At 41.8% G+C, this 20,736-nt stretch overlaps 1 protein-coding gene across 1 annotated transcript in view; it reads right to left on the reverse strand.

Annotated features, from left to right (window-relative positions):
• Positions 1-1,164: 1,164 nt before the first annotated feature.
• The window catches only part of WDR49 (WD repeat domain 49), a 77,759-nt gene continuing 58,187 nt past the window's right edge, over positions 1,165-20,736 (reverse strand). The window contains exons 13-20 of the mRNA XM_014602761.2: positions 16,256-16,411; positions 15,130-15,317; positions 14,530-14,727; positions 12,686-12,879; positions 8,522-8,631; positions 7,208-7,354; positions 3,819-3,988; positions 1,165-1,528 (exon numbers count right to left, since the gene is read on the reverse strand). Coding sequence (XP_014458247.1) covers positions 3,843-3,988; positions 7,208-7,354; positions 8,522-8,631; positions 12,686-12,879; positions 14,530-14,727; positions 15,130-15,317; positions 16,256-16,411 — 1,139 coding nt within the window. The 3' untranslated portion in view covers positions 1,165-1,528; positions 3,819-3,842. The remainder of the gene's footprint in view (positions 1,529-3,818; positions 3,989-7,207; positions 7,355-8,521; positions 8,632-12,685; positions 12,880-14,529; positions 14,728-15,129; positions 15,318-16,255; positions 16,412-20,736) is intronic.

Raw genomic sequence — 20,736 nt, forward strand, 5'->3', positions numbered from 1 at the left:
AAGAGATCACATTTACCCAAAGAACCTTGTCTGCCTATGAGTAGGGGAAAGTACTTTACCTTCACATACATGGCTATATAAAGGACAGCACAAATTTTAACCTAAAAACAAACACTCTACTATAATACAGTGATATGCTATTAAATCATGGTACATACATAACAGCATGCTTAGAGAGGCTTTAATCTGTATGAGTGTGAGATGGGTGCTTTGTAACTCCTTCAAGTCATCCCTAATGCATGCCAATACAAAATTTGGTAGCACTTAACTCCAACACACCTTAGACATATGCAATGGACATTACAGACATGCTATTTTAGGAAGTTTAAACACCTTTCCAAATAACCTAGCATTTCTAAAAAGTCAGGTTCCTTGAGCTTCAGAGGAAGAGGCATGCCATAAATAACATTCTGATGCTTCTGAAAAATGGCAAAAACAGCTTTTTTGTAGATAAAAGTGACATTAGTTGAAAGTTCAATATTTTGTGTTCTGCCAGCACTAGGGGCAAGTGTTGTTCATCTCACTAGAAATCCAGGAATCTCTCTCCAAGAATATAAAGCTTTCATTTCAAGCCCTGAAGGACTGAGAAATATCAAACTTTAAACCTGTCACTAGCGCAGCACTAAACATTGCCCATTTGTATCTCAGACCTGTATAATTCTGAGCCTCAGGTGGGAATGCAGCAATTGTTTCCATTTCTGAGAGGCAAGAAAGAGCATTTCTGTGGCAGGTCAATTTGTAAAAACGGGTCTGTTCTTGAGGCAATGTGGGTTTGAAATTAAAGTGTAACTGAGATCAAACTGAAGCTACTTCCCATTACTCAACTCTATACAATTGAAAGGGAGAACACCCTCTCCCTTACCAGTGCTCCCAATCTTGTCCAGCCTCCTGTCAGCTTATCAGGCCATCACCTCCATACTTTCTTCCTCACATACCCTCATGAGCATCCACCCACAACTGATAGGCAGTGCTCTGGATCCTTTAAAGCTTCCTTGAAAGCTTGTCAGAGAGGTGTTGAAAGTACAGGCATATAGTGAGCACCTACTATACATACCTAGTATTTCAAGGTCTGCAGCAGCAAGGGCCTGGCCCCTATGAGATGGAGTTTCCTGTCCACCTTAGGTGTTGACATAATAATAATAATGAGTCTCATGGCTGGTCATATTTGTGAAGTACCATATGCATTTACAAAGCTTGGCTATAAACAACATAAGGGTAATGTCAGGGAATAGCTTCAGTAGTCATACTTGTAATAACACTAGGTAAGCCTTTGTACAGCACATTGTGATTTTTCAATATAAACTGGGTTTCTGCAGAAGAAAATATGCAAACTTTCAGTACAAAATAAAGGTAACAAACAATCAGAAACAAGGTAACAGAGTTCTTCTGACTATAACAAATATTTTGAAAATGTATTCTTCAAATTCAGGTCCGTGGTTTGGTTGTTATCCAGTCCTATGTTTGGTTTATTTCATACAGTTCTCCACCGATATTAATTTCTATCCCACCAAGATGGTAAAAAATAGCTCTGAAAATAAGACAGTTAATGAAATGCATGAATACATAACTTATTTACATTAGGATGTGACTATACACAAATGACATTGCAGTCATCTCACAGAAGAGTATTTTGTTTACAATATCTTACCATGATTTTTTCTATCTTATAAATTTATAAGATAGAAGAAAATATAAGGGTATTGACTCTGCAAATACTTTTGCACTTTTAACTTCCTTCCTTTCCTCCTTCCCTCCTTCCTTATACATACAAACACTCCTACCAAAATCAACAGGACAGAAATCTTTCAAGATGAGTCTTGAAAATGTATTTATGCAAAATTATTCACAATACAGGATTTTGTCCTGTTTGAGGTAAACTTGAAGATGAGCTAAAATACTAAGATGATCTTAATAAAAAATGCACTTCAACTTGAAACCTTGTTTAGTACAAGTAGAGTTTTCAAGGACATTTTGTATCAGGATAACCTGAAGTTCTATATATGCAAAAATTCTATTAATTTACAGAACAATTTCCTTACATCCATTCCTTGCCTAATTTAAGAGCAATCAGGAAAAATCACTCAACTAGACTCTGGAGGAGTAGTTTTGCCAGTGGTTGAAGAGGATGACCAATATCTTCCCCATTCTTACATTTTGGCTTGTACAGCTGACTCAGTCTAGTGAACAGCAAACCTCCCAATGGGAGAAGGATCAAGGCTTTAGTTTCTATGGTGTGATAAAACTGATGGATGTGCCTTAAAATGCCTCATATTAAAAAAACCTAAACATTTAGCTGCTTTTCCAAATTTTAACCAAGTCACTGGTGCAGAGATTAAACTTAAAATCTTATGAATTTGGGTCATGGAAAGATATTTGAAGTATTTGTAATTCCAAATAGAGTGAGAAGTAGAGTGTAAACCATCTCAGAATTGGGATGTACCCACTTCTGGAGGAAAAAACAGGGATAAATTGCTCTTCATCCTAGGTCTGAAGCAAGGACCACTGAGTGCAATGGGTCAACAATCCTGACTGAGGGCTACTAGCTGTATACAACTCTGTGTGCATGAATGAAAACCGGTTGAAATGTTAAGCAAAAGTATAATTCTTATTTTGTCTGAATCATGGTGGATATGTAATAGAGAGGCATGAGTGAGATGGGCCCATTGGGATTCCTGCAAGTCATCCCAAATGCATGCCAACAGAAAACTTGGTAGTACCTTAAATCTGGGGTACTCAACCCCGGCCCATGGGCCATATCCACCCCTGGTCTCTTGTCATCCAGCCAACAAGATTCCCCACTGACCCATGGGGGATCCTGTGGGCCATAGCCATGCACACTAGATTTGGTGCACAGAGCAGCACAGGGCCTGATCCAGGTATGTGGGGCTGAGTGGAGGCAGCATAAGCTCCAGAGCCTGATCCCATAGGCAAGGCCAGGAAGAGCTGATGTCAGCACATAGAGTCCAGATAAGGTAACGAAGGGGGTCCCCAGACCCCAATCCTGGCACATAGGGCTGGGTAGAGGTGGTACAGAGCCCTGGAGCTAAATCCCTATATACAGGCCAGGCAGGGATAATGTAGGGCCTCAGAGCACAATCCCTGCATGCGAGGCCAGCTGGAAGTAGTGTGAGATCCCAGAGCCCAATCCCCACAAACAGGGTCAGGCAGAAGCAACACCGTACCCCAGTGTATGGAGTCCAACACAAGCAGCATGGGGTCCCAGAGCCCCAATCCCCTTATGCAGAGCTGGGCAGAGACAGCATGGAGTCCTGGGGCCCTGATCCTGACACGAGGGACTGGGTGAGGGCAGCACGGTCCAGATCCAGGCATGTGGGCCTGATCCTGCGCCACTCCTTTGGTCTGTGGGGCCAAAAGGTTAAGCATCCACTACCTTAGACATATGCTAGGAACATAATAGACACACTGTGGGAGAAGTTTAAACACCTTTCCATGTTACTCTAACTTTTCTAAAAAGTCAGATTCTTTGAGCTTCAAAGGAAGAAGCATGCCATAAATAACATGCTGACGGTTTTGAAAAACGGCTCCTCTATGAAGGCTCAGCAAGGACGTATGTTTAGGTCAGTTTCCCTGAACTGTGACTTGCCTTTTAAGATGAACTTTTGAAAGGCTGCAAGCAAAGACAGCCATGGTGAAACTTTCACCCACGTAGGACTAATCCTATGTTAAATCTTAACAACTCTTTAAAGATGGAGTGCTCTGTGGCTTCTGGACCATTTTCGCCAAGAGGCTGCTCCCACGGACAAAGCATGCAAGTGGTCTGATTGATGTCAGTGGGAATAAGCATCCTTCGTACTGACCTTCTTTTAAAATGAAGGGAAGAATTATTTTTCTTTTAACTTGGTTTGCTTTTTATGTGTTTTTATCTTGCCTCCACTGCATATTTGTTTATTCAGTTGCCTTGCTTTTTGTTCACGCTCCAGAATTTCCTTGGGGAACAGGCTCTTCTCATCAAATACTGCTTTCAATGCTATAAGACAGGAATGAAACCCAGAGCAAAATCAGTCAAATATTTAGTATGAAACACTGTTAAAAAAACAAGCTGTTAGAAGAGAAAGAAAATTAACCATGGTAAGAGGCAGTAATATTGACTTTTTGCTTCGAGATCTGCTAAGAGAAATTTGCCTTCCTGGTAATTAGTTTATGCTTCTGACTTCCCTCTTGGTTTCATCTGTTCATTAAAAATGTAGGCCCATATCCTACAATAACCATCTGTCCTGTGGCTACATGGTCTGCTTGTAACAGAGCTCAATCCAGGATCGAGAGCTCAAAATGCCGCTCTCTCTCTCTCTCTGAAGATACGTGGCCAGTACTTGAAAGGAAAAGAGACTGTTTTAATTTTATAACTGTGTTGTTTTAATTTATTTTAATCTCTTTGCCACTGTTAAGGGATCATAAAAAGCTAAATCAAATTACCCTGTGTTGAAACAAGAGATTTAAAACTGCTGGTTGATTGCCTGCATGGCTGAGCAAGTGTATCCTGCAGTCTTGTATTTGTGCCCATAGCAGCCTGATCTTCAGGGATCACTAAAAACTCTGATTAAAGGCCATGTTCTGCCCCCTCATGGGAAAGTCACATGCACATCAGTCTCACCCAAGCTGACATGTGAGACTTCAGGCAACAATCATTGAGCCGTTTCCCTAAGGCCTGAAACCTTCTCTTCTGTGTAGCAGAGGCGCTATGTCTATAGAAGAAAGGAGGCGAAAACACGTGTTCACTTCACTGGCTATCTATACCTTCACCGATTGCTATCCAGGCAGCCAGGCACAGCATGTGGACCAGAGTGATCGTGGACGTGGCTTACTTCCTACAACCTCCTCAGCTATATGTTTAAAGGTTGCCTTTAGCAACCTTTGTATCAGCTGCATAGAGACCGAGCACTCTTCCCAAATGACCGTTCACCAAAGAAACATAACCTCAGCTGCTGCAGAACAACTGCACTGCTCATAGGTACTGAGGCAATAACCTGCATCCTTTTGTGAGGACTAGGAGGTAAGGAAGCACCTGACTCAAAAATTCAGGGCAGGATTTTCAGAGGTGCTAAATATCAGCAGCTCAAGTTGACGTTACCTCAACTTGAGGATGCTTCTCTGCTGAGCTCTGCACTGCTGTGAGCAGACTGCTTACCAATACCCGGTGATCAAACTCATTCATTTAAAGCAGCTTGGATATCTCCAAGCTCTACAGCTATGACTGCAGTGCAGAATATCCCAAGCAGTATTGCATGCCCACTAACTTAAGCTGGACTCTTCACAGGCTCGGTGGTGTCAGGGCACAGATCTACCCTTCACAAACTCCACTGTGACTACTTTTGTGTTTGATGTCAGGCACGTGCTGACAAATCTGCTAACCTTTGCAGAAAATTCTCACTTTCTTATGACTGCCAGTGATGGTCCATAGCTATTAACTGACAAACTCGACTAACCTGATGAAGTCTATATTAAAGATCAAATTATTTTCCCAGAGCAGCGTTTAAAGGGATGCAGTTCCCAGTTTGTAATATAACTTAGATTTACTCTGCCACATTTTTTGAATTTCAGCACTAATTTCAATACATTCTGAACATACAACTCAATACTTGTCATTAAATATCACACCACCCTCTTTATTTCTCTTTGAATTTTATTTTGGGCAGTAGAACTTGTAAATACAGATGGGTAAAACCTGCTTCTTTTGTAGAAGTGTCATGAGTTGCAGTTTAATTATTAAATACACTGGAATCATTCATATAAATGTAACTTTAGTATGTAATACCTCAATTGCTCATAAAGAAAAATAGAGAGAAAATGGTCTGTAAAGAAAAAAGCACCTGACTAATAAATGAAAGGTACCATGGCAGTTAATCCAACTTCAAGATCTTTAATTTTAAAGGTTGCCTTTTTAGTCATAACATGCCAGCATTTCACCTTACTGAATCAGCTGTCTGGGGTCCAGTTCACATGGGTCTCTTCCCCTTATGTAATGCTTTCCATATACTTCACAACTGATCCATCCTACCTGTTTCACCCGTCTCTGACGGTTTCTCACATTGGGTCACATATTACTGATATCTAAATCACTAGATAATATAGCTACTGTCTATCAATTAAATATCACAATGGCACAACAATGACCCTAAAGGCTGGAATACCATAGTTAAGAGTGATGTTTTTGACATCCGATTTTCTGAAGAACGGGCAAAAGGGAGAAGCAGTAGAAGATCTTAAGGAGCCTTCAGGAGAAGTGTCACAGTGGGTAGAGAGAAAATATGAGGCTTTGGAGTGGGAGGTAGTCATGAAATAGAACTTGTCAAGCTGCCTTGCCAACCCATATCTATTTTATTAGATAGTTTGCTGAGAATCCATTTTGTATTTGTTTTGTAGTAATGTGGAAAGCACAATGTTATGGCCTGAGGGTGCTCAGTAATGAGCACTAATTGTTTTTCTAGCTTCTTTATTACTTATCTTCCAAACATTTCCCTCTTTGTTTCATTGAATTTTTTTGTTTTTATGACTGTTTCCATTATTGCCAGCCATCTGCACGTTCAAACCCGGGTCTGGTAAAAGCTGACAAAAAATTGTCATGCTGTTGCTTCTTGGATGGGGTGACGCCAGAGATAGCGTTACTCATCACACTTGCCGCTTGCCTACACAGCCTTCTGCCCCAGCTGTCACCTTCTCGTCTGCCTGTGTTTCAGGGGGAAGAAACCAACATGCCCCATGAAAGCTTCTCTGAAAGGCAGAGAGAGAGACTTCTCAGCATCCTCTAAGAAGCATCCTACGTTATAGGAAGGCAAACATATTAGCCGAAAATTTCTATTACTTCAAGTCTCCCTCTCTCTGGTGGGTTTTTCAAAATCCATTAAAAATAAGATTTGTGCTCTTCTCCACCAAGAACAGATGCAGAAATGGATAATCATGTCATTGAATATTTGAGGCCTGATCCAAGACCTAAGTAAAGAAAACTTGTCCTTGCCTCTAAATCCAGTGGGCTGTGGATCATACCCTAACAAAATAAGAAGTTGTTCAAATAGGATTATATGTTCTGCTACTTTCGTTGAAACCCCAGATCAGCAACTAAGCAATAAATCTTGGAGTTCTCTATTGCCTTCATCTCATTTTAGCACAGATGGTAAAAGCTAGTGACCTTTATTTTTGCCTTTCTGTACTGAGAGTTCGAGTAATGAGAATATAATGAAGGTCTACTTACTTTCTGACAGGGTAGGAAGCATCACACTTCCAGAGCATCTCTCCTCTGTCTTTTCACCAAAGTATTTGTTAGGGTTTAGGACAAAGTCAGGCCTGTTCATTTCAACAACCTCCTCAAGTGTTCCAATATTTAATGACCTAAATGTGCCTTGAAAACAGCAGGATTATTGAAAAACTGGAATTAATTCCACGTAGCAATTCAATTGCATTTCCAAATTAAGTTAGCTTTTTCTGATCTAATCTTCATATTTCTCTAGTTAAAGGGCAAACTTTAATGTTCACAGACAAGAAATGTTCAGCAACTTCTACAAACAGCTGTATGGGATTAATCTTACCTTTTTTTATGTAAAGCTGGAGAAAGCTAACGAATTTTCCATTCTTCCCTGAGGATTTATAAACAATTTCCACTTGGAAGTGAATTTTTTTACAAGCATTTTCCAAGCTTTTTTATTCTTTATCTACTACAGATAGAAGCCTTCATAAAAAATAAAGTTAAAAACCTTTTCTCTTAAAAGGTTTAAGTAGAAGCAAAGGAAATGGGCCAGGTATCTGAAGGTAATTCATGGTGTAGTTTTTCAGTTTATTAGTTTTAACAGCGAGAACAAGGGGAATCTATATTACAAATTTTAAAACTCAGTTTCTTTAGTAATTCTCAAGCAAAACAATTGCACCCCAACCTTCACATTTTCTGAGCTATATTTGAAAATGAGGATACTTAATTGCACCTGCAAAAATGTGGGTGTACTGGCTCACTAACCAAATGGGCCACAAAGTGCTTAGCATTGCAAACTGGACATGCATGTCTCCTCTATAGAGGAGGTCACCAAATTGTTGCATGCCAATGCCTGCAGGTAGTAATATGGGTTTTGCATTCATGATAACCATGAATGGGTTTGTTTTTTTTAAATCAGTTCCCGTACACTTGAAAGTATGAACATTTGTAAAAAATAAACAGGAGAAAGAAATGGAAAGAGAAAGACCCCTCCTGAGGGGAGTAAGGCTTCATTGCCTTTCAACTATAAGATATGGTAGTGGGACCTTTCAACAGTGGACTGTGTTTCTGTGTTGTTATATCCATTATAAAGCGGTCCAAGAAAGAGATTAGATAAATTTCTAATAAAATAACTTCCAGCTACTTCCAATTTAATAGAGTACTTAATCCAGTACTTCCAACTTAATAGAAATAACTTTCACCAGGAAAGCTCTTATTTCTGTTTGGTTCTGATCAGGCTTGCCCACCAGGAAAAAGCAGTAAAATTCTGCACTTACAAAAAAGTAGCATAACTACTAAGATTATGTGAAAAGAGTTGCTTACCAGTTGAGTTCCCCATGTTCTTCACATGAAAAAGCTTGTGTTTCTTTCCTTTCTGTATATTGCTTTCTTTGTATTTTTTACCCAATATTGTATTTTCCCATGGGCTGGTCCTAGAAGGATAGAAGTGATTTTTTTGTACAAAAATTAAATGCAAACACCAAGTGACAGGAATCTGTTGCATCTCTTCCTACAGTCTCTATTGTTGCCTTTTGCCTGCCAAATTGTCATGCATTCAGAGGGTCACACCTGTAAGACATGTCCATTGACTGCAATATGATAAAGTGACAGAACATGTGCAAGGTCTGCAAGGCTTTTGTTTCAGCAAGCACATGCTACAAGGCCATTTGAAGCCACATACTGCCTGATCTGAATGGCTTCAGTGGGCTTTGGATCAGTCCAAGGGTCATTTTGCAAGTCACATGTAAGATGGCTCATTCGTTGCTCAGGTATGAGCTGGATGTTTAGCAACAAATCCCCTTTTCTGTAGTAAGTGAGCCAAGAGTTCCCTTTCACTTAGAGAAGTGGATTCAGCAAGAGTCCACTAAGTCCAGATTAATAGAGATCTATCCCTTTAACTTCTGATTAGGGTTGGATGAAGGATTTAACAATTTAATTCATGAAGGAGTTATAGGTTTTCAAATTTTCAGCATTATTTTTCCATTATTCATAACAATCCCCTCAAATTCTCCACAAATGGGTTAGGACCCCCAGGCCTAGGGAAGTTTGGAAACCTATGCTCCACAACAGTCTGCCAAGGACCTGGGCAAGCAGGTAGGTATTAAAACCAGGCAAACTGCCAAAATCTGCTTGGCGGGGGGAGTTCCACGAGAACTTCAGTACAATCAAATCATTGCTGTCAAGTTTGATTTTTCCAATTCAACACCCGTCAATGAAAATTTTTTTGTTGGAATTTTTCAGACCAGCTCTACTTGTGATGACTTCTCTTCATCTAGCCTCACTTTCAGCTTTGGAAGAAACATTCATTGCGCAGAACATAAATAATTCGTACCTAGTCCACAGCCTTGTAGCCTTTGTAAAAAAGAGAATGTGCTATAAAAGAGATACTCATATCATGTGCCCCCTTCAGCGCTTTGGAATCATGTCAATACATCCTAGTAATTATGAGTAAGAACACCCACTTCTGATGCATCTGCCCTTGGCAGAAGATGCAATTGCTCATGAGACTACATTCTAGGGCAGTATTTTCAAGACAACACAAAAGCCAGCACCCTTTTTCACATACTGGAGTAGGTATATTAGAGTTAGAACAATTCCACCTATGTATCTTCAAGCACTTTAAAATAGCAGCTTTCCCAGAAAAGAAGTCTTCTAAGCCACCTGTTCTGCTTCAGGGTGGAAGGATGACCTGGCTGCTATCCAAACATCCATTTCTAACAGTTGTGCATAGACTTGAAAATTACAATGCCTCAGAAAATTTGCAGAATCTGCAATCTTCCTCAGCCCAGGGTTTTTGCTGGGAAGGATTGTGGTCATGATTAAAGTAAGATATGTGCTCTCCGTTATACTGAAGTCACACACTTTTGATGATTTACTTTCTCTGGAGCATTTTTTTTCATTTCCTATAAGAGTATTATAAACCTACAGATACTGGCTCCAATTCAGATTTTACTTCCAGCAAAGTAAAGGAAGAGCTATTGCACTGAATTCAATGGAAATGCTCCAAGATTAGAGTCAGATCCTCTATATTTGAAGATGACATTCATTAAAATAAACACTCATCACTTGTTCTTTACTCTTTCCGAGCATGCACTATGTTCTACATAAAAAAATAACCCTATCTGCCATAAAAATGCTTTTAATTTTAATCCATTTTGCTCATACTTTGTTCAAGGTATCTGGAATTGCATTCTAACAGGAGATCATTAAAAACCTTTTAATAATATAAATGTGTCAGGGTCTTCTATTCAGGAAATTTAAAGCTAGGAAGTACTTGCATATAGCTGAATTTTGCTGCTTCCACACCTTAAGTAGCTCATGTTACAAAAGGTCATTAAAGATTTAAACATTTAGACGCATGTTGTACTTTCTCTCATCTTGAAACACAGAGATACGCATAAATATTTCTTCATCCAGAAGAAGTATGAGTACTCACAAGGATATGTAGTAAACTGCTATGTTATTATTGTTACAATTGGAAAAAAGTGTAGTCTAAAAATATATTACTAAGGCAGCGCACAGTATATTAAGAAGTCTCTATGACATAGTTCAAAATGCTTAGCAAACATGTTCCATTCTAGGCGTTATTCAAAGGAGATGCAGTGAAGCCTAGCACAGAGCTCTGGACTCTCAAGAGACCTGAGTTCTATTCCTAGCTAAACCACCTGCCTATTCTCTTTTATCTTGGGCAATTCAGTGCTTGGGTTTTCAAACTTGTAAAAGGAGAAAAGTAAGGAAGGCATAATGCGAGAGCTTTGGGGAAAAAAAACCAGAAAGTTTCAACTTTATTAAAACTTCTGATTTTCTTTCAGGTCAACAAAGCTCATGGCGCACGGGCCAGGTCCCGGAGGACTGGAAAAGGGCCAATGTGGTCCCCATTTTCAAGAAGGGGAGGAAGGAGGACCCAGGCAACTATAGGCCAGTCAGTCTCACCTCCATCCTTGGCAAAGTCTTTGAAAAAATTATCAAGGCTCACATTTGCAAGAGCCCAGCAGGCCAAATTATGCTGAGGGGAAACCAGCATGGGTTCGTGGCAGGCAGATCATGCCTGACTAATCTAGTCTCTTTTTATGACCAGGTTACAAAACACCTGGACGCAGGAGTAGGGGTTGATGTCGTTTACTCAGACTTCAGGAAGGCCTTCGATACGGTATCCCACCCCATACTGGTGAACAAGTTAAGAGGCTGTGACTTGGATGACTACACAGTCCGGTGGGTGGCGAATTGGCTGGAGGGTCGCACCTAGAGAGTCGTAGTGGATGGGTCGGTATCGACCTGGAAGGGTGTGGGCAGTGGGGTCCCGCAGGGCTCGGTCCTAGGACCAATACTCTTCAATGTCTTCATCAGTGACTTGGACAAGGGAATGAAGTATAGTCTGTCCAAGTTTGCAGATGACACAATACTGTGGGGAGAAGTGGACATACCGGAGGGCAGGGGACAACTACAAGCAGACCTGGACAGGTTGGACAAATGGGCAGAAAACAACAGAATGCAGTTCAACAAGGAGAAATGCAAAGTGCTGCACCTAGGGAGGAAAAATGTCCAGTACACCTACTGCCTAGGAAAAGACCTGCTGGGTGGAACGGAAGCAGAAAGGGATCTTGGAGTCCTAGTGGACTCCAAGATGAACATGAGTCGGCAGTGTGACAAAGTCATCAGAAAAGCTAATGGCACTTTATTGTGCATCAGGAGATGCATGACGAACAGATCCAAGGAGGTGATACTTCCCCCCTATCGGGCGCTGGTCAGATCGCAGTTGGAATACTGTGTGCAATTTTGGCGCCACACTTCAAGAGAGATGTGGATAACCTGGAGAGGGTCCAGAGAAGGGCCACTCGTACGGTTAAGGGCTTGCAGGCCCAGTCCTATGAGGAGAGACTGGGGCACCTGGACCTCTTCAGCCTCCGCAAGAGAAGGTTGAGAGGCGACCTTGTGGCTGCCTATAAGTTCATCACGGGGGCACAGAAGGGAATTGGTGAGGTTTTATTCACCAAGGCGCCCCTAGGGGTTACAAGAAATAATGGCCGTAAGCTAGCAGAGAGCAGATTTAGACTGGACATTAGGAAGAACTTCTTCACAGTTCGAGTGGCCAGGGTCTGGAACGGGCTCCCAAGGGAGGTGGTGCTCTCCCCTACCCTGGGGGTCTTCAAGAGGAGGTTAGATAAGCATCTAGCTGGGGTCATCTAGACCCAGAACTCTTTCCTGCCTATGCAGGGGGTTGGACTCGATGATCTATTGAGGTCCCTTCCGACCCTAACATCTATGAATCTATGAAAAGCAAACCATTCCAATTTAGGTGAATTTCAGAAATGATTTCTGAAACAGAAGTGTCAAAACAAAACATTTGAGCAATTCAGAAAAATTCCAATGTGGAATTTCTAGCACATGAAATGTTGCAGCTTTTCTTCTTGATTTGGAATAAAACCAGACATTGAACAAATCACTATTGCGCACCCGTGCACGCCCACCTTTTGCTAAATGACTTACATGCAAACTGATTCCTCTTTATCATGCAAGAAAAGCACAGCTGCCTCCACAAAACTGGGAAGAGACTCTTCCTCAAGAACAGAGGCTGTTTTTTCCTTTTCAACTTCATCCTTTTCCATTTGACTCATGCTTTCTTCTTGTTTTCTCTCATCTTTGAGGACAATAGGAGTATTTTCAATTTGCCAGTGCTCTTCCTAAAAGTAGTGAACGTGGAGGATTGAAAAATTATTCAAATGGTTTTTGTTACACTTCTTCAGAAGTGGAAGTGGCCAGTACTGCCCACCCCATCCCCCACCCACTCTCCCACATCCTGCACCTTTCCTGCTTGGGCTCCAGCTCAGGTTTGGGTGGTGTGGAAGAGCAGAGCAGCAACCAGAGGTTCGCTGATGCAGGGGGGAGGTGTGTCACCTTCTTTTTTTGGCCACTGACATGCATGTTGTGTGGCCCAAAAAACACTGCTTTTTTGACAGCAAGAAAAGGAGAAAAAGGAAGTGGTGTCTCTCCCCTATAGCAATGTACCTCCAGCTGCTCCCCCTGCAGCATATGACACCACCACCACTCTGTCCTCCCTACTGCTGGGCTGGATCCATTGCAAAGAAGTTGCAGGGTGCCAGGGGAAAGAGATACAGGGGGTGGCAGGATGAGCCAGCCCCTAGCTCCTTTCCAGCATCCCTACCCTTAGCCGGCACCCAAACATTGTTACAGTACTGCATTTCTTCCTGTTTTCTAGTAACACAAATATGAAAAAGAGTAGATGTCAATTATTTCATATGAAAGTGCCCCCAAATATTAGTTTTTAAGACAGCTCTTAGTTTTCATAAGTTCCATGCACAGTTGAGAATTCAATTTTTCAAACAGACCCACTTATATATTCGTTAGCACATGTCAGTAATTTCTAGTTGCTGCTAACAAAGTTAGGGTCTTATTATACTAGGCACTACACTTAAGCACTTTTTGGGGGGAGCGAAGGGAAGTTTAACCATTTGATCTACTGACAATTTTTTTTAACAAAAAAAATTCCATCTGAGAATGTGATGCTCTACACCAAGAAATTCCCTAAAGGAAAAATTAATTATTTGATTAAGTTTCTCAATGTTATGAATGGGAAAAATCAAATTATTTCACTTGTATGTGTCAAATTATGTCTCTTAAAAATGTCCATTTTCCATTTTGATTTTTTGGTGAGAAATACCAGATTTTTCCTTTTCACAAAACTATTTTTTTTATTTTTTATTCTAATTTGGAACAGAAACTAATTTCAAAAAGTCAAAGCTTTCTGCAAAAGAAAAAAAGTCTACTTTTTAATGCAACTGTTCTACCAAAACTCTGAACAGATGCTTGGAACCTTTTAATGTTTGAGAGAGAGAAAGAATTCATGATTTAAAGCCTTCTGCATTTTATTATTAGATCAACTGTGATTTCTATAACACTCCAGCTATACTTCTTCACACACGTCATCATGATACAGCTGTGATTTACTGGGGTTGAGCAAGGCTTCAAGAATGGAAACGAAGAATCACAACAACAAAAAATAGCGAACCAACTCTCTACTCAAAACTTGACTGGAACTGAAACCATACTCGTATTTTTTGTTTCCACCTCATATTCCCCACCAAGAATTGAAGCAGAAGCACCAAACTCTAGGTAAAAGAGCAATTCACAATATTTCTGGTTTGTACAGAAAAGGCAAGAACAATTCAAAGAAAAGGCAAGCTCTTCAGCAGATTGCTCTGACAATACAGAAGCTGTCATAAAAGCCCAGAAATGAAGCAGTTCATTAAGAAATCTTCCTGGATATCAAGCAACCTACTCTAAGCATAATTGTAGGTAAGAGGTATGAATACCTGCCCAAATATTCCTATTGTTGTACCAGAGATATCACTAAGAGCAACGCTGCAGTCTGCAGAGGAAGTGAGGATGAGCAGACAACCATTTCGCTCGCAGGTCTCCAGATAGGTAACACGGTCGTTGTGCGGCTGAAATGATCTGATCAGGAGAGGTGGCTCTGTTACCTTGCTCTCACTGGGACTAAGACAGTAGTCCTGGTGAAAAAGAAATGTCAGTTTTTATATAGAGGCTTGGGGGCATTTTTTTTTTAAAGCAATATTATTAAACAGAACTACTGAAATGCTGCGTGTAGCAGAAACAATTTCCTTGCAGAAGAAATAATGGAGTAAGTCAGCGCAGGGTTTCCTTCCCATGGATTCCTTTGTGTGGGCTTTTAAGAAAAAGAGGGACATCTGATAGAAAGGCTTTTTTATTAGGAGTATGATCCAGGTTCCTCTCAAGTCAATCAAGATTCTTCAGACTTCAGTCGAACCCTGGACTTTTATCCCACCTTTATCCTTTTCCAGAAAAGAGGCACAACCCAATTGATTTTCATTTACTGAACCAAACTGGCAACAGGACAAACCCAAAGAAAGAATCACATACTCTCTTTGTACCTGTATATTCCATATTTTCACATATCCAATCAGGTCCCCTGTTATGAGGTACTGACACATTTTATCAATGGTCATGATTATAGACCCAACTCCACCATGAGCTTCAAACTCTCCTATGAGCTTGTTCTTCACAGTACTCCAAAACCTAACATAGCCAGCACCTCCACATGACACCAAGTTCGCACCACCTAAAATACAGAAATGTAGCAGAATAAGCAGAGAATAAGCCTTCTTTATGAGCAGATTTCTGTTATGCACAAACCCATCATTTTAATATTGCACAAGGTGGCTTGGCAAATAAACTCCAGTTACATGCAATATGTATTAGTCAATAGGTATTTAAAACCTGACATTCCCATAGCAATGCAAAAAAAAAATCTTGTACTAAAAATTGTTCTTTGGGGACCTATTTTTAACCTGTATTTTCTATTCATGAATAAAGTAAATCTTTATGTAAACAGTTTGCTTTGTGCCAATTTAAGTAACCCTAGCCAATCCTAATATACTTTATAGATATAGAAAAGACCCTGAAATAATCTTTTCAAAAGCAGATTTCCTAAATCATAAAAAAAAAAAATGCAGACACTTTCCAGTTTGCTTTGCAGATACCCAATGTAGATTTAGAAAATGATGGTCAAAGCAGCAGAGGTTATATTTTACATTCTCAAAGACAGAGAGCAACTGCATAGACTAGCACTAAACCAAATCCTGCCATGACTTAAGGCCTGTGCAACCTCATTGACTTCACTGGAATTGCATGGGGTATAAATCAATGAACAGTTTGCTTACCTGAAAGTGGCTAGGCTTCAATTACAGACTTGTTAGGTCGGATCATTTAAATTCACTGTCAATATTAGTTATGGTTCAATCAATTCAGGCAAAATCAAGGATGGATCCAAACCAAAAGTAATTTTTTGTTGTTATTTGAAAAATATTCTAACCCAATCTAGGAGAAATACTGTAAGATCTTGAATTCAACCATTTTATTGAGAACAAAATTTAAATAATAACTGATTATTGATTTAACAGCTTCCTTTAATAATAAGGTTTTTTTCAAGTATTCTTATGTATTGTAGGCAAAGCAAATTGAACCAAGTTCTGCCATATATAAAATACTTTATGGTACCTGTCACTGAAATATTCTTTCTGTCTTCTAGGAAGAAAAGCCTAGTAATAGTATTGTTGCACTCAGCATCAGGGTCATAAAAGTCAGCTGCAGATATTGTACATCTTTTGGAGGACCTTCTTTGAGAACTAAGTTGCTGTTGTAGGTACTGAGTATCTATAAGAGAAAATCCCTCTCACAGTAATGCAAAAGAACATATTTGTGTAAACAGACATCTCACAAAACACTTAAAAACTAATATTTTTAATGCTTTCATTATCTATCACTTTGTAAATGTCAAGCTAAACTTTTGAAGATGATGTTCAAGCTATGAATATGCTATCAACAGAAGCCGATTTCTGCCATTCTTACTTATTGTAAACTACATCTTACCCTGCAATTTGAACTGCAGAGAGAGCTATTCATGGAATTAGAAAATGGCTACACATGTAGCAAAACCCCCAGTTTTTCTTTTTTTTTTTAATTAAAAAATACACTCCCTCCCCTTCTCCCATTTCTGACTTCCTCTCTGCCCTCTGTATCCCTTATAAGAAATTACAAGTAGTACTAGGTAAGCTAAAATAAGCTCTTGTACGCTATTATTGTAGTAAGCCCCTTTTTATATTGTAAATAGTGTTCTGTTACTTTTGTATTGATTTTTACTGTTTTATATTGTATTATATTGTATTCCTATCATTTTTGCATTGATTTTTATCGTTTCATATTAATACTGTATGGTTTAGGCCTGTGTCTGTTAAGTAATGTCAAGTTTCCATTCTGTATGTCAAGCCTCCATCTTGTGTCCTCTGCCCGGGTGTAACCTATGACTAACACCTAACCAGTCTCATGTAAATTGGTTCCTGAATGAACGGGGATGAATGAGGGTGCTTGAGATACAATGGTAGCAGGCCTCTACTGAATAATGAACTCAACGACCAGACCATCAGCTCAACAACTGGACCACTGCCAGACCAGCATTATGCCACACCACCTATTCACCCAGAGGACCTGCCAGCGACCCCCTCTGGACAACACCTTGCAGGAGAGGACCCCGACTGGCCATCGAGGATCAACTCAGAGCCCAGGATAGGTAGCTATCACCCACCTTCCTTCCTCAAGCAAAGGATCTGGACTTTGTCCCTATACACCTTAACTTCAATCCCTCCATCAAGCCTTTTTCTCTCCTGCTACCAGTATATGGGTGTGTGTGTGTGTGTGTGTGTGTGTGTGTGTATGCGTGGGAACCAATAACTTCATGGGGCTGTGTAGCATGTTGTCTGTTTAATAAATCTGGTATTTTGAAACCCTGAGTTGGGTTTTGTCTTACTGACCCCTCTGTTTTCTGCCCCTCTGATCATGTGCGTGTGCAAGAAAGAGAGAGAGAGCTCGGCTCCCTCTCCATGCCTCCCAACTATCTGCTCACCAAACCCTGGACTTGCCTCCCAAGTAACCCTGGGACACAGTAACCCCAGGGACTACTTTAACCTTGAATATCTCTAGTCTTATATGACCCCAAGTAACCCCAGGGTACGTTGACCTTGAGTAACCCCAGGGGTCACCTGACCTTAAGTAACCCTAGCTCCTTTTCCAGTCTGCTGGTTCTAATCCCAGCCCCAGCAACTTTCACTCTCTTATTTTCCCTCTCTCATCTTAACCCCCCATCCTTCTCCCTCCTTCCCCTCCGTATGGAAATCTTTGACCCTTGACTCCCCCGCTCATAGTCACCAAGCACCCTAGGTATCCTAAGTACCCCAAGCACACACATACCACATCACCCAAGTTAGGAACTCACCTGTGTGTATGTGCTTAAATTGGTGATAGGTGTGCATGTGCTTAGACCGATAATCTTGGTGTGCATGTGGGCCTAGTGTGTGCATGTGTGCGCCGTGTGTGTGTGTATGCACTGTGTGCGTGTATATGCACCTAATTGATTTTTGTGTGTGTATAGTGCAATTGTGTCATACCCTCCCATCTGAGCGCAATTTTGAGACCCTGAGAGTTGGCCTGACCCTACAGGACAATACACAGAGTAGTCAGACAACAAGCCTTGAGGGAAAGGCCTACAGTAGTGGTCTCCAACCTTTCAAAGTAGATCACCTTTGGCATTTAAAGGCAACCCAAAATCTACTGCGCACCACCCAACACCCCCTGCCCAGCAGGTAAGTCTGTGGGGAGGGAAGAAGGGGAGCAGATTGAGACAGAGGGAGAAAAAATTATTTGGAGGCATGCCCCTCCCAGCAGGTCAGTCTATGTGGGAAGGGGCTGAGTGGGATGAGGGATCTCCCCCCAACAGCAGTGAGGGAGGGAGTGGGGCTGGAGTACGGGCAGGCCCTGCACAGCCAGGACATGGGATGGAGCTGCGAGCAGCTCATCCAGGGGGTGCAGAGAGATGGGGCATGCACCCCAGGAAGGCATGGGAGGTATGTGCCCCTGGACTTGCATGCCAGCTGAGCAGGCTGCTGCTGCAAGCTGGGGCCAAGTGGTAGCAGTGCTGGGAGCAGGGCTATGGGGTGGGAGGGGAGCACTGCAGGCATCCAAAAACTCACCTATGAGCTATGGGGGAAGGCAGTGCTGTACTCTTCATGGCGGGGGTCTGGGCTGTGCTGCGTTCAGGCTGGGTGGTGGCAGCACTGGGGGGAGGGGCTATGGGGGGCTATGGAGAATTTTCAGGTGCCTGCAGCCCCACCCTTGTAGCCCCACTCCCAGCACTGTTGCCACCTGGCCCGAGTGCAGCCTGCAGCCACCCATGCCCTCCTGGGCTCTGTGCCCCACCCTCCCTGCACCCCCCAGATGAGCCACTCATTGCTCTGTCCCATACCCCACCCTTGCAGAACCTGCCCCTGCTCCAGCCCCACTCCTCCCCTCACAGCTGCTGTAGCTCCCTGCACTGTCCGGCTTGGGGGGGGGGGGGGCACCCCATCTGTGCATGGTGGAAGCAGCTGTCATTGCTGAGGAGCAGTCCCATGCCACATACATTCAGTTGCTGGGCTGAGCCTTGTCCCCGCCTGCCCAGCAGTGGGATGCATGTGGTATCGGGCTGCTCCCGGGCAGGCTACAGCAGGGCTCAGGGTGCAAAGCCCAGCGTGCAACAGCAGCTGCCTCCACTGTGCACAGATAGGGGGCATGTGCCACTGGGGGCCTCTGCCAGGGTGTGCACAGTGGAGGGAGCCCCCTCCCCTGGGCCCCTAGACAAGCTGCCTGGGCTCCCACCTCCCATCCAGCCAGGGCCTCACTCCCCTTACCACTGCTCCTGCCTCTGCAGCACTCTGTCCCTCACTGTAAGGGGTCTCAATCTGGCCCCACCCATTCCCTCCCCCATGGACTGACCTGCTGGGCTGGGGATGGGATGCCTTAAACTTAGAAGATATTACTCTAGAATAGAACTGGGGTACAATTTCCCATCTCGGGGCAAATTACATGGTCACAATTTGCTTTCTCATCTTGCTTTTCAAATGGGACTTTCCTAGGAGATCCTGTTTATCAGTCCATGGCCTATACTACTCAACAGTAAAGGTAGCAGAAGCTGGCTCGATAAGGTTTCCAGTCTTTAATGAGCACAAAATACATTTACTACCTTGTTTTCTCTTGCCAACAATTAGATGCTGAGCTTTAGCATGATCTGCAGTCTCTGAACCAGATCCTCAGAGGGTTAAAGGCAGTATCCTGCTAATGATTCCAGTAGAGCTGCACCAATTTTTAACAACTTAAAATCTGCCCCTCCGCAGCATAGGCCCCTAAATGTTCGGGAAGCTCTTATTGGTCCTTTGACACACCTGTTCTACTCACAGTGTATTAAGCATTCTTCCTCTGAAATGTCTTGTTCCTTACAAAGCAATAGTATCCCACATATAAATTTTAGCTGACATACAGAGAGTGGATCTCTAATTCGTTTCCGATAGCCCTGATGAATACTGTCTGCGCAAGTGAGACAACTGATTTTCAAGAATTGTAAATATATATCAATATTTATTTCCCCACTACACTGATCATGGAAGAAATTTAAAGAAAATTACTTGGCAAATACTTTCAATTCAGAGGCATGCTTCCTGCTAAGCTACCGTACAATCCACTCCAGTATTTCTTCTCTAATGCAGTCTACAGCTTTAGAGTGGAGAATAATTATAGATTTCCAACTGGCATGGTGCTTAATATACATTATACCATTAGTCTGTGCAGAGTATCAGCCCAATGAAATGTTCCAGTTCTAAGCAGCCTCAAGGGTAGGCTCAGCAGGACTCACTTCCATGAATACTTGGTATTATTTATAGTCCAGCACTAAACAAGGCAAAAATTAAAGGAATGCTCTCTGCTGGAAGTAATAATATAAAAATGCTGATGTAGATCTGTGACAATAAACAGAAGCAATAGCCTTGAGAGCTATAGAGAATAAGCTGAAGCGAATAAAGCAAGCACAGCCTCAAGGCTGCTTTTTGTCACTCTGACAAGACAAAGGTGTAAATAATCCCCTTAGTCTGCACTCAATTATCAGTAATTTAGTGGCA

Source organism: Alligator mississippiensis, chromosome 7 (assembly GCF_030867095.1).
Source record: "Alligator mississippiensis isolate rAllMis1 chromosome 7, rAllMis1, whole genome shotgun sequence".
NCBI classification, from domain to species: Eukaryota; Metazoa; Chordata; order Crocodylia; family Alligatoridae; genus Alligator; species Alligator mississippiensis.